This window comes from Gymnoscopelus microlampas (genome assembly GCF_963454915.1).
Source record: "Gymnoscopelus microlampas genome assembly, chromosome: 2".
NCBI lineage: Eukaryota > Metazoa > Chordata > Actinopteri > Myctophiformes > Myctophidae > Gymnoscopelus > Gymnoscopelus microlampas.
The window spans coordinates 11456483-11471342 of record NC_139939.1 but is presented as its reverse complement, the minus strand read 5'-3'; the positions used below and the strand labels follow the sequence as shown (position 1 = coordinate 11471342).

At 39.7% G+C, this 14860-nt stretch overlaps 1 protein-coding gene across 3 annotated transcripts; it reads left to right on the top strand.

The window, feature by feature from the left end:
* Positions 1-1021: 1021 nt before the first annotated feature.
* On the top strand, positions 1022-14341 carry LOC311034958 (uncharacterized protein). Of its 3 annotated transcripts, none has more exons than XM_084042994.1 (3): positions 1022-1347; positions 11877-12005; positions 12937-14341. In XM_084042994.1, the coding sequence occupies exons 1-3, from the start codon at positions 1170-1172 to the stop codon at positions 13704-13706; spliced, it is 1077 nt and encodes a 358-aa protein (XP_083899120.1). In that variant the 5' UTR covers positions 1022-1169; the 3' UTR covers positions 13707-14341. The 3 variants fall into 3 exon arrangements, with proteins under 3 accessions (XP_083899120.1, XP_083899118.1, XP_083899119.1); XM_084042993.1 differs by lacking the exon at positions 1022-1347 and adding an exon at positions 8952-9234; XM_084042992.1 differs by lacking the exons at positions 11877-12005; positions 12937-14341 and adding an exon at positions 2489-4868.
* Positions 14342-14860: the final 519 nt, after the last annotated feature.

The following is a 14860-nucleotide window of genomic DNA, read 5'->3' as shown; positions in this document are numbered from 1 at the left end:
GGCGCCGGGCGCCATTTTGAATTTGGCTGTCTAGCAAAAAATGCCGGGATTTTTGGGAGGGACCTGGGGGCTAAATCTTTTCTAAAGGGTCCATAGAGGTCAAATCAATCGTCAAAACGTACTTGCCAAAGGATGGTCACAGAACCTCACTTTCGGACTCTACTAGGAAGGGTGTGTGCCACCTGAGCATGGATAAGGCCTGTGTAATGTGGGCAAGTGGAAGCTGGTGTTCCGTTATGCAGAGTGTCAGCATTATTTGGTGTCAGCCCTACGTACCATTTCCAAACTTAGAACGAAGTTCTGTGAGACTGGTGAAGTCAAAGGAAGACAGTCAGCAACCCAAGAAGACCGGTTCCTCACCCTTGCTTCACTGAGGAACCATAGGTTTTCTTCCAGAGATTTACAGGCAAGATGTGCACAACGGCACCAAGGACTGATGTCAAAGTTGCAAGACCCATGCTCAGGTGCCAGTCAGGTAACTATGGTAGACTCACAAAGCACACAGTGGAGTGTGCCCGACTGGCCAGCAGATGGCGGTAACGTCAAGCTACAGTTTCACACAACCCGGAAGTAGTGTTGCCATGTCCGCTTATTATAAGCACCTTTGGGCTTGTTTTTCTGTAAAGTTGCTTGTGAATATTGGTGGTCGCTGGTCGCGTTTTTTTGGGCTTCCTAATGTTGTTTTAAACCAGTGGTTCTCAAACATTTTCATGCCAAGCACCCCCAAATTAATATGTGTCTGCGGACTGCAAATATGTTCTGCCAGGGACCCATGTACCAGATTTGTGTTGTTAAAATATTCCAACATTTTCACATTTTCCAAGATTCTTTTGAAATAGCAGATCTACAAGTTCACCACGCGTCGCAGCTTGTAGACTGTAGATAGCGTGTAGATTTTCAAATAGCCAATGCATATAGGTTTAAAGTGCTCATGTGACTTCTTTTGGGCTTGTTTTCATAAACCTGTTTGCTCATTTCTCTCGCAAAATCTGGCAACACTGCCCGGAAGCAGGAATGTTTTTCCACCAGAATATCCAACAACAACAACTACAACAACAACAACACAACAGCTTCAGGCTATCCATGCTATCTTCTGTCTTTGTACTGTTCTTTTTGTGGACAATTGTCATTTCTAGCGATTATATTATAAAGTGGGCTTTTGGTCCAACATGTCAGGAACACAACATCTTAGATTGTTTCTCCAGGAACGACTGACTTTGGCTGCTGAGGAGATCTTTGGTGTTGTTGAGAAAAGCATCAGTGAATATGAAGAGCAAGTTGTTCAGTCCAAGAGGGAGGTGGAGCAGCTGAAACAACACATACTGACCCTCAACAGGGCTGGAAGAAGTACTCACATGTTTTACTTAAGTAAAAGTACCAATACTGCAATGTAGAAATGATCTGTTACAAGTAAAAGGCCTGTGTTCAAAATGTTACTTGAGTGCAAGTGCAAAAAAAGTATTGGCATCAAAATATACATAAAGTACCAAAAGTAAAAGTACTAAAAGGTTACTTTGAAAATGACAGATCTACATGACAGATGACAGACCTACAAGCTCATAACGTGTCACGATGCAACGCGTTGTGAGCTTGTAGATCGGCTATTTAGAAATAGCTATAAAATAGGGCTAAAGTGGTTAATGTATGTTTTATAAGATAAATACATATATTATATTTATATATGCAAAGTAACTAGTCACTTTAAAGTTTTCAAATTATTGTAGTGGAGTAAAAGTAGAATATTTTCCTCAGAGATATAGTGGAGTAAAAGTATTGAAAATTGGAAATACTCCAGTAAAGTAAAAGCACCTCAAAATTAAATGTACTTAGTTACTTTACACCTCTGCAACTGAACACTATAGGTACAATTATTCATCCTTGTATTATTTGTTAAAGGGTGTAAGTGATTTTTGTTTGTTTGGTGACTTTAAATACGTGTTAAACAGCACTATATTCATTGCTAATAGACACTAGAGTGTTTGTTCACTAACAGGAGTCCCCCTGTCTCCCAGCTTTTTTAGTAATCAGAAAATACATTTTCAGGTTGGGATACCAATATTATCCAATCAGGAGAGGGAAGTCATATAGGACACAGGAAAGCAAGTGAACTTGTAAATGATGAAGAAAATGGGGGGGAAATGAGCTGCAGACACATTTGGAACTGGAACACTATGAAATTGAAGTTGATAACTTCAGATAATTTGTGGTGTTTCTTCTACTGATTGAAGAAATCTGAAAATGTATTTTCTGATTTAGTGTTTAGAGCTGTAGTGGTGGCAAGACCTCTGTTACTGAACAAACAGTCTAAACAAAAAGGTTTTGTTTTTGACCAAAACTTATCACTTACATCTTTAGGCTTTATATGAAGTTTTACAATTCAGATTCACAGCTGTAAATTTTTTTTTTTTTTAAATAGGCCATTATATGTCAAATATCAAATAGACTTCATAGTCAGTAATTGTTTGTTTGCTCTCTCTCTCTCTGTCAGATTCCCAGCCAGTCTCTGAGGAGCTGCTTCCTTCACAACAGCTGAACCCTAGACAGGAGCTGATGTCCAGTCAGGAGGATGAGGCCGTTCAACATCAGTCTCCACAAGTTAAAGAGGAACAGGTGGACCTCAGCATCATTCCACACTCTGAGACCAGTATTTACAACATTGTAACAAATGGATTTGTTACATCAGAAAGCACCATTGACAGTCAGCTGATCCCTCCTTATACCACGGTAACTGTTCAACATTCCACACAAGTAAAAGAGGAACAGGTGGACCTCAGCATCATTCCAGACTCTGAGACCGGTATTTACAACAGTGGGACAAATGGATTTGTTACATCAGAAAGCGCCAGTGACAGTCAGCTGATTCGGACTTATGATTCGGACGATATTTTCTGTATAGAGCAAAAGATTTGCCGTTTTTGCAGACAGCGGTTCCCCTCATATGCAGAACTGATGAAGCACGTCGAGGAGAGTCACATAGGACATAAAGCCTTCAAATGCCCCGAATGTGACAAGGAGTTTGCTCGTAAAAACCTCTGGGCTGATCACTATAGAATTCACACTGGTGTAAAACCGCATTCCTGTCCTGCCTGCGGGAAATCGTTTACTCAGGTCGCTAACCTTAAAGCTCACATGAAAATTCACACGGGCGTCAAAAATCACTCTTGTCCTATCTGCGGGAGATTGTTTTCTCGGAGCACAACCCTTAAAGATCACATGAGGGTTCACACTGGCATCAAACCTCACTGTTGCCCTGACTGCGGGAGACTGTTTGCTGATCGGTCAAACCTAACTGTCCACATGAAAATTCACACCGGCGACAAACCTTACTCTTGCACTGTCTGTGGGAAATCGTTTATTCAACGCTCATGCCTTAAAAGTCACATGAACGTGCACACGGGCAAGAAACCTTACTTGTGCAACAAATGTGGCGAAACGGTTACCAACATCGATCATCACAAGGGGTGTCAGATGTAGGGCTGGGGCGATATGGACAAAATCAAATAAGATATTGTTTGCCAAATACCTCAATATTGATACAGCCAGACATCACTTTACTGTAATGAAACCTTTAAAACCTGGAAAAGACAGTTATGCCATATTTTATTATGATATTGAAAATCCTAGAGTATATCTAGTCTCATAACATAGTATCAGTATAATATTGATGTGTATCCCAGCCCTAATAGAATATCTGTGCCCTTAACGGGAAATTCCTTTTGTGGCATAACTTCTGGAAAAAGAACTTGTACAAACTTGAGGGTGCACATGAGAGTCCATGAAGCATGGAGACTGTTTGCTTCTTCTACTCGTACTACTACCAGGTAGTTTGTTGGCCATGTTTTATACAAGCTGATGCTGTCCTGCTCAAAAACCAGTGTGATGTGAGACAATATTGGAGTCTGTAGTTACTTTTATCCATTTTAAAAACAGGAAAATGTGTCATCCTTTCTTGTCAGTTAATGAGTGAGAAATAAATATGAAATATGAATAAATATAACCTGGTTGTCAGAGTCATGGTGTGATGAAGCATGGATGGCCAGAGTCACATTAGTTTTGCCGTTTAATTTTAGTATAGTTTGTTATTGTAATATGTGGTAGTCAGGGACGACATTCAACAAGCTCAGAAATGTAGTTAAAATAGCAGGTCTACAAGCTCACAATGCGTCACATCGTACGCTCGTAACCCGTGAGCTTGTAGATCTGCTATTTTTGAAGATCTTTCACAATTGTTAGTCCATGGACCAAGACCCCAAATTTTACAAATCTGTGCCGTCTTTTCTAATTGTGATATATTTTTATTCCTATTCATCCTTGGATTGTGTTTGTATATGATAGACCTTGCTGACTGGTAGCTTATTAGTGTGTTCACCTCATAAAGTAATAGACTGCTGTCATTCAAAAACGGGAAGGTGCCTTCCCCGGAAATCATATTTATTGTATTATATCCTCTCCCTGGGGTGTGTCTGCACCACTGGCAGCCCATAGATTGTAATAAGCTCCTATGACATGTTTGAAGTAATTTGTCTAATACCCATTGCAAGACTTTTCGTTTTGAATCTGAAACTCTCTCCTTCAATATAGTACATTTCTGATTTTGTGCTACATCATGAACCTTCCAGCTTTCTCAGCTCTGCCTTGACGTCAAGCAATACAGTGTTTTTCATCTGATTGCTGCAATTATGTTTTCCTCTTCAATGGGCTTCTGAACCTATGACATTTTCTTGCCTCGCCTCCACTGCTTTCAGAGTGCAAAGTGACATTGTGTGTGTGGCCTTAATTGAGCAATTTGTCCTGCTGTGAATCGCAGAAGTCTATAACTTCAACTGATTTTGTATGATGAAGATGTTTACGGTATGGCACTTAAGGGACGTGTGTGTGTGTGTGTGTGTGTGTGTGTGAGAGAGAAAGTTTGAGAGTTTTCCATCTACTGGTATACTGGATATAGCATTACTCATTAATTTCGGTCAAATGTCCAGGAACAGTAAAGGTGTTACAAAGGTGAATAAACCACTCAAATTTCAATCGTGGGGAGGGAATCGGAAAGGTCTTACTTGAGGCAATCGGATTGAAACATTTTGCAAAGCTTGAAGTACCCTAACCGTAACTCTCTTGGGTACATGCATGGTGCAACATCCAGTTACCTTCTCCAGAAGTAGAACATCCAGAAAGCTGAAAGACCATGTCGGCTTCAGATAGAGTCCAGGTGGTAGACTTGGAACAGCTCTATGATATGGTTGAATGAGGAGTTCTAAAAAGGCTCTGTGAGTGACGCCTGATGGACATCATGTTGGAAGCTGTAAAATGCTCCTCAGGGCTTCTTCCAGGAGGCACACCTCTGTTGTATGTTGTCCCTTTAGCCAGAGGAGGAAGCCTTTCCAGGCAAGCCTCATGAATGCTTTGTGTAGAGACAAGCATGTGCTGCTGCTCTGTTGTACTTTCTACCCTCTATCACATCAGCTACTGACCCTTCCACAGTAACACAAGACTCAGAGGGCCCTCAACCCTGTGTGTCGGAATCATTTCCCTGGAATAGAAAGTAGATTGCAAATGGTGTGGAACTCCCTATCCCGATGACTGTGTTTTTTTTAGTTTTGCTTAGATTTTACTTGCCATAGTTCCACACTATTTCTGTTACCTTGATGTATAATGTCCGGTCAAACACGCAGATGATTATCTTTCATGTTTTGTATTGCAAAACAACTAAATTTGTATGCAGATTCAAACACATTGCTTTTTTTTACTTTTATAGATGTTTTAGTTGACTTCGGTTCAAGATGAAATATGATATTGGCAGTTTGTGTTCTTTTTGGAAATAAATGAATAGGCTAATTAGGGGAAATAACAAAATGTCCAATAAATATGAAAAGCTACTCCTGTGGAAAGGCTATCATACTACAATACTTGTACTGACCCTATAAAGCTAAGCCATTAAATATAGGTAAGGTTTTGCCCTCTCAAATGGTAACGATATCTGGTCTGGCCCATGGACTATGTTGACTAAAGCATATTGGAAGGATATTGTAGATTTAATATCTACTACTTTTGTCTAATACTTGATGTATTAAGTATTGACAAAGACAAACTAAGGCCATTATGTCTATTTTAGTTTGCTTTAATTAGTTTTGTAAACGTACAATACAGATTCCGTTTTTTGTAAAGCCTTTTTTTTTTAAATATCTAAAATGTTTTATTTATTTATTATTATTTGTTTTCAATTCTAGTCGTCGTTATTTTGTATGTTAGTGTTATAACCCTTGTGTGTAAAACCCCCTTACCCAGTGCTCTAAGTTCTTAATAAAAAGCATTTGACCCAGTGCTCTAAGTTCTTAATAAAAAGTATTTTATGGTCTAATTGAATTGTTTCAAAAGCTTACACTGCATTTCCATTTCTGTTTTTGCCTTCTTGCTTGTAATTATCAAAACAACTTTAAATTGTCCTTTAAATAAAAGACAATACAATTATTAAGTATAGTTACAAATCACAAATAGGCCAGTTTATGAAATTACTTTTTAGGAGAGACTTAAAATAAGAAAATGATTCAGGTAAGTCAACAAAGAGGTCCTGATGATGGCAATGACTTGTCTTGATAACCTCTGTTAGGGAACAGCCAGAAAGGTACAATCTGAGGATCTAATCTAATCATTCATCATCATCATCATCATCATCATCATCAATCAATACATTCTAAAATGAACAGTGGCTAATGCAAGATCTTGCATTTATAGATACTGTTCATTTTAGTTTAGAAGAGGTTAGAAACAACAACTCTTAAGAATTGTGTTATTGTTTCTACTGTAAAGAGCTGTGATGAGTTTGTGACATTACTGTCATTTTGCGTTTCATCTGTTTGTTACGGGGCCAGAGCTCTGCTCTGGACACGTATTGTTATTCGCATTATTCTGTCACTTCTTCTTCTTCTGCCACTTTTCGCAGTTCTGGCTGAACCGCGCTGTCGCTTTTTACGAAACTCGGCCATATGGTAGATGGTCATGAAAAACGATCAAAAAATAATTCTCACAATCTTTCGTCCAAAGGTGGCGCTATAGCACTCAATTGAAAATGCCAACTTTGACCAGGTACAACTCATGCCCTGTTTGACCTACAGCCATGAAACTTGGATACACATATGCGTCTCCTCATGCTGAACAACTTTCACCCTCTGACTTTTGACCTCTGACCTTTAGATCTCCCACCATTTTGAATTATATGAAAAACAGTCATTGGCTCCTAACTTCTGCATTTTTTCACTTATGGAAAATCCGTTGGAAATTTTTGTAGGCAGTGGTCCAAGGTTCAAGTGCTAAACGTTTCGTGCAGATTGCTCAAAAATCCCAGGAGGAGATAGATTTTAACTATTACAGTTTAAAGAAAATTATTCATCTGTGCCTAAAACATACATGCAGACTCACATTTCTTTGAAACTTTGCAGAAATGTACAGGGTCATTCCAAATATCACTGAAACCAATCTTACTCCAATTGGCCAAAAGGGGGCGCTATAGCAATTTTTTGAAAAGGCAGACTTTAAACAGGCATAAGTCATGCCTCGTTTGGCCGAAAGTCGTGAAACTTGCTTACACATGTGCCTTGACTCATGAGGAACACACGTATCGATTTGACCATTAAGCTCCGCCCTTAGATTGTCCGCAATTTTGAGCAGTTTGAAAAACACTTAAACCCAGGATTTTTCAGCTATTTGCGTGAAACTGTATCATCTGTGTGATCTCCTTTTTCACAGTTACTTGTCTGTTGGGCCAATGGCGTCTCCCTTAAATGAATGCCTCACAATCTCAAGGTCGCCAGTTCAAGCCTCACTTGATGTAGACTTAATTTAAGTTGAATTGCAAACATGACTGTATCAATGAATACATGTGCAAATGGTAAAGATAACCTGAAATGCTTATTTGAGAGTACGTTTTTTACGTATGACATACTTCATTCTGAAAATAGCTGATCTACAATCTCACAACTTTTCATGGTTTGTGAGCTTGTAGATCGGCTACTTTCACTAGTTTTGGTTCTGAGGAGATGTACAATTTCTTCATTGGTAAATGGCTTGTGAACGAGTGATCTTAGTGTTAGTGAAACAGGGGCTTGGTTCATGAAAGAAGGCAAGAGTTTATGATCTTCAACAGACAATATCAGCCTGGACAAAGCTATAGCACTATAGGTAGTGTTGCAGCCTATTAGTCTGAAGGTTGAGAGTTCGAATCCTGTTAATGGCAGTAGGTTGAGATGTCCAATCAAACCATTATGTTTCCATCTCTCTCTCTCATCAATCTATTGTTTCCATGTCACTCTCTCTCTCTCTTCAATCTATTCCGTTTCCATGTCTCTCTCTCTCTCTATTCACTGGCCCCGTATTATCGCTGCTTGCAGCTATATTTATAACTTGTGATACAGTATGACATAAAGGTTTCTGTAAGTTTTCGTATTTCTCCAGCAATCAGCACATTATTGGCACTTGTGCAAAACCATCCAGGCCAGCAGATGGCAATAGCGGTATGGTCAGACTACACGTTTCACATAACAGTGGTGTCAAGTAACTCAGTACATTTACTCAAGTAGGCTACTGTACTTAAGTAAAAATTGTACTTTACTTGAATATTTCCAATTTTCTACTTCTACTCCACAAATCTCAGAGGAAAATATTATACTTTTACTCCTCTACAATTATTAAAAACTATACTAGTTACTTTGTAGATTTAGATTATTATTACAAAACATACATTAACCACTTCAGCCCTATTTAAACGATGACTATTTTCAAAACATTTTGCAAAGTTATGAAATTGGACATTCTGCATAATGAGTTCTACTTGGTATTTTGATACCAATACTTTTGTACTTTTTCTCAAGTCAAATTTGAATCCCAGACTTGTAATAGAGTATTTCTCCATTGCATTGCACATAACCCGGAAGCACATTCAATATTCACCAAAACAACAACATTCAACAACATCTTCAGACCACAGTCAATGCTCTAAACTCTTTGTATATTTGTGCACAACATCATTAGATGTGAAAGTGGTCTTTTGGTCCAACATGTCAGGAACACAACATCTCAGATTGTTTCTCCAGGAACGACTGACTTTGGCTGCTGAGGAGATCTTTGGTGTTGTTGAGAAAAGCATCAGTGAATATGAAGAGCAAGTTGTTCAGTCCAAGAGGGAGGTGGAGCAGCTGAAACAACACATACTGACCCTCAACACACTGAAGACTCACTGCACTATAGGTACGATTATTCATCCATTCATCCTTTAGTTCAAAGGGGGTAAGTGATGTTTTTTGTTAAAGTGTTAAGTAGCTCTATATTCCCATAGTAATCATTGTATCCACAAGTTTCCTTGGGAGCTGAAAAGGCTATGTGCAGTGGACAGTGGTGGGAAAAGTTCTATTTTGTTTAAGTATAAGTAGAAATGTAGAAATAGTTTGTTACAAGTAAAAGTCCAGAATTCAAAATTGACTTGAGTGAAAGTACAAAAGTATTGGTATCAAAATGTACTTTACATGTACATTATGCAGAATGTCCCAAAACAAATTATTGTAAAAAGAGTAGAGATCCTATGCATTGTGAGCTTGTATATCTGCTATTTTCAGTGCTGAAGTGTATGTTTTGTAATAATAATCAAAATCTATAAAGTAACTAGCAAGTTACACACTGAAGATAAAAGGTACGATTATTCACCCATCTTTTTGGGGTTCTCTCTCCTGATTGGATATAATTGGTATCACCAGTTTACTTTTCTGTTTCATGAATGGGCTGTCATTGGAGGGTACTGCAACTTAAGAGTTTGGATAGCCTCTAGGTCAGTGGTTCTCAAACTTTTTCATGTCAAGGACCCCCAAATTGACACTTGTTAGCCCGCGCACCCCCATTTGAAAATATATGCCAGGGACCCCCATAAGAGAAGGCTCTTTTTAAGGCTCTAGCAGTGAATCTCAACCATTTTAATTTGAAGGACCCACAGTTTGACATGCATTAGGGCTACGGACCCCCATTTAATGGCATTTCTATCTCTTGGAGCCCAGTTTATACAGTTTATATCGTAAAATCTATGTTAATTTAACTCTGAGAGTGTACAAATGGAACCCATAAGGGTCCATTTGGTGCCTAATCTATCATTTAGCTGGGGACCCCCTGGAACTCCCTCAAGGACCCTTAGGGGTCCCCGGACCCCACTTTGAGAACCAATGCTCTAGGTCAGGGGTCTTCAACGTTTTCAGGTCAAGGACCCCCTAGCTGAGAGAGAGATGAAGCAGGGACCCCCTACTCTATGTTGTATAAAATTGTGTTTCAGATTAAAGTTATTTTTTTTTTACTTAGTCTGCTCTTTTTTCCCTCTACACCTATAGCCTCTTTGCCAAAAATACATTTTGGCAAAGAGGCCTCGCGCTGCGAGGCGTTGAGAGCTTGTAGATCTGCTATTTTCGGCTAATGTTCCCCTCAGAAAAGGAATTCTAGGGTTCAAGTGGTTAATGTAAAAAAATAAAATCCTATCACAAAGATTTGGCGGACCCCCTATAGTAGCTCTGAGGACCCCCTAGGGGTCCCGGACCCCCTGTTGAAGACCCTTGCTCTAAGTAGCAGAGACATACAGAAAAATCTAGCCATCATAAGTAAGTTCATACGATTTTGATATCTATCTATCTATATATACAATTTGAATCCTGCGCCATGTCGGTTGTCAGTATGTATGTATGTAGCCAGTGTGACGTCATATGACATCACGGTCGTGACATCACGATGAGACACGCCAGTGTGACGTAATCTCACGACAGCATGACATCACATCCTACCTATAAATAGGTATCTTATATATACAATTTGAATCCTGCGCCATGTCGGTTGTCAGTATGTATGTATGTAGCCAGTGTGACGTCATATGACATCACGGTCGTGACATCACGATGAGACACGCCAGTGTGACGTAATCTCACGACAGCATGACATCACATCCTACCTATAAATAGGTAGGATGCACCAGTTCGACGGCTTCCATCCTCAACACAACCCACGCCGACGACCCTTTACACAAATAAACTGCTAACTTCATCTCCTGCGATTTCAACTATCTTTTCACATTGTACACCACTGCACACTCCCCACAGGTCTGCCATACCAGGTCTGAGTAATCACAAAGTGGGTTTTGGTCATTGGAGAGGTGATGCACGTCACCTCTTTCTGAAGTGGGTACTTTCAAAGCCTGCCGTGGATTTAGGAGAGCACAAAACTCTCTCTCACACTGTGAGGTGCCTGTAAGGTGGCACTGCAAAGTGAACGACGCGTCACGCTAGACGTTCGGCCCGAACTTCTAGTACTATACAAGTATAGTAACAACATTGCTCTCATAAAAGGAACCTGTTAAAACTCAACTAATTGCTGGTATATGGAGGGCATGAAGTTAGCAATGGAGTTAATCGACTTAAGGCTTGCTGATAAATAACGTGCAGGTAACCCGTTGATGAAAGTGTGATTAAAAGCAAAACGTGTTTGGTGTGAGTTTTGGTGTGATTATAGATTTTTATACATTATTGCTTCAGGCAATAATGTAACGTCAAGGGATGCTCTCTAATTGTAAACTTTGCACCCTTGTTTGTTTGCTTAAAACAAGCTTTACATTTAACACATAAAAAATGTCACCAGAACACTGGAATGACTGAGTAGTTGTTATGTCTTCTTTTGTGTAGATTCTTACATTATAGCACGTCTTAAGATTCAGATTCAACTTTATTGTCACATCACAGGTTTACAGCTGTAAAAAAGTGGATTACATTTTCTACCAAGCATAACGGGTACAACAGGTCTGATGATAATTATGTCAAATATCAAATAGACTTCATAGTCAGTAATTGTTTGCTCTCCCTCTCTGTCAGATTCCCAGCCAGTCTCTGAGGAGCTGCTTCCTTTACAACAGCTGAACCCTAGACAGGAGCTGATGTCCAGTCAGGAGGATGATGCCGCTCAACATCAGTCTCCACAAGTTAAAGAGGAACAGGTAACAGGTAAAACAAGCTTTACATTTAAACAGACTACTACAGACTTTATGTAAGCCGAATGAAGTGTAGTCAGGAGTTCAGTCAGTTGAAAGGTGTCGCATAGTCAGTCGGCTGCTAGTTTGGTCCTAAGAACATGGCTTGATGTTATTTGGCTTTTCAACAGCAAACTCATGAACATGCCGCGCAATGCAAGCATTCTTCTCACAATCCAGTGAGCTCTCATTCCAGCTCACAAAGCGTCTGCGACGTGTTGTGAGCTTGTACAGTAGATCTTCTATTTTTCGGCTAATGATCCCCCCAGAAAAGGGATGCAAGGGTTCAAGTGGTTTATATAGAAAAATAAAAAATAAAGTCCCTATCACACAAAGATTTGGCGGCCCCCCTGCAGTATCTCTGACGACCCCCTAGGGGTCCCGGACCCCCTGTTGAAGACCCCTGCAATAGGCTACTCACCACATTGTGCACAAGCTTTGCCCTCTGCGAAGTAATCCACCTTGTATAATCATTTTCAAGTGATAACATAGTCAACTGTAATAGGCTGTCCCATGATTTAGTTCCACTTTGCCCTCCTGTGTCTGCATTTTTGCAAACATGCAGCGCTGTAGCGATATATCAAATAGACTTCATGTATGCGCTGTATTGTGACAAAAATAAATGTCCAGTGAGCACTACCTCCATTGCATTTGCGACAGCAAACCAAAGAGCTCTACAACACACACTACAACAGAATTTTGTCCACAGCCGCTTTCCAACATCGACGCAGATGTCGGTTTGGTGTGTTGGATCCTTTATAAAAAACTTTATAAATACAATTTCTATCATATGACTGTAATGACTTGCTTTGGACTAATATGATGACATTTCTCAGTTTCTTTTTAATTGATTGTTTAATTATAGTTCAAGTTAATAGTAATTGTTTGCTCTCTCTCTCTGTCAGATTCCCAGCCAGTCTCTCAGGAGCGGCTTCCTTTACAACAGCTGAACCCTAGACAGGAGCTGATGTCCAGTCAGGAGGACGAGGCCGTTCAACATCAGTCTCCACAAGTTAAAGAGGAACAGGTGGACCTCAGCATCATTCCACACTCTGAGACCAGTATTTACAGTGGGACAAATGGATTTGGTCAATCAGAAACCACAAGTGACAGTCAGCTGATCCCTTCTTATACCATGGTAACTGTGATCGCAAACCACGATGTCGCAGACAAATGTAACGAGAGTGAAGGATTGGGCTTGACGTTCAGCCAGAGTGACGACGATATTTTCTCCATGGAGCAAAAGATATGCCGTTTTTGCAGAAAGCAGTGCCGCTCATACTCAGACCTGGTAAAGCACGTGGAGGAGAGTCACATAGGACAGAAAGCCTTCAAATGTCCCGAATGTGACAAGGAGTTTGCTCGTAGAGACAAGTTGTCTATTCACTATAGAATTCACACTGGCGTAAAACCTCACTCTTGTCCTGTCTGCGGGAAATTGTTTAATCAACGCTCAAACTTTACCGTTCACATGAGAATTCACACCGGCGTCAAACCTCACTCTTGTCCTGTCTGCGGGAAATCGTTTTCTCGGAGCACAACCCTTAAAGATCACATGAGAGTTCACACTGGTGACAAAATAGTTGCCCACAGAAATCATCTCAAACCTTGTGAAATGGACGATATGGACAAAATCAAATATCATGATATTTTTGACCAAGCACCTCAATATTGATGAAGCTAGAAGTTCACACAATTACATCACAGTACTGCAATGCAACCTTAAAAACAATGCAAAGACGACATTTATGCTCTTAGGGGAAAAGCCTATTTGCTGAATAACTGGTGGCAACAACAATCACACCGGTACAAACTTGATGGTGCACATGAGGGTCCATGAAACACAGAAACTGTTGCTACTTCTACTAATACTGCTATTACTGTGTAGTTTTCTGGCCATGTTTTATACAAGCCTGCTTTAAATCAAATGTTGATGTCAGACACAATATGAGTTTATCCATTTTGAATGGAGGAAAATGTGCCCATCCATTCAAGTATTTTTCTTCAGTTAATGAGAGGGCTACATAAAGTGAGAAATATGTATTTTATTACCTGGTTGTCAGAGGAGAGGTATGGTGTGATGAAGCATGGATGGCTATAGTCACAAAGCACACAGTGAACAGTAGCTGACAGACAGTGTTGTAAAGAGTAATTCCTGCTCTGCACTAATGAAAGTCATGATACATGACCTGAATTAGACTGAAATACACTGACTGTGTGTATTTCATTTTGTGGTTTGTTATTGATTTCTGTTAATAGCTTACACTGTTTGCGTTTCTCATTTTGTTTTTGTCTTCTTGCTTGTGATTATCAAAACAACTCAGTTATTTTCTTTAAATTATAAATTAAATAAAAGAAAATACATTGAGTAAGGGTGCTAAAGGAATCATATATATACAGTTATAAAGAGCTGTGATGAGTTTGTGAATTTACTGGCATTCTGTGTTTTATCTGTTTTATTTTCTCAACTTGTTATACAGCAGTAGCCTATATGAGAAGGTTTCTGTAACTGCAGCTGGGTTTTATTCACCCAGCAATCTGAAGGCCAGCAGATGGCGGTAGTGCCCTATAGTGCCCGCCTACAAGTTTGACATAACCCGGAAGCAGGTACAATAACAGTGTTGCCATGTCCGCTATTATAAGCGACTTTTGGCTTGTTTTTCTGTAAAGTTGCTTGTAAATATTGGTGGTTGCGTTTTTTGGGATTGTTTCAAAAGTGTAGTTGCTCATTTGGGCTCGTTTCCTAATGTTGTTTAAGCCAGTGGTTCTCAAACATTTTCAAGTCAAGGACCCCCAAATTAATATGTATTTGTCCGCAGACCCCCATCT

Coding starts and splice junctions, on each gene's coding strand:
- LOC311034958 (XM_084042992.1), top strand. CDS start 1,170: ATGTCAGGAACACAACATCTTAGATTGTTTCTCCAGGAACGACTGACT. Junction 1,348..2,488: donor CCTCAACAGGGCTGGAAGAA/GTACTCACATGT, acceptor TCTCTCTGTCAG/ATTCCCAGCCAGTCTCTGAG.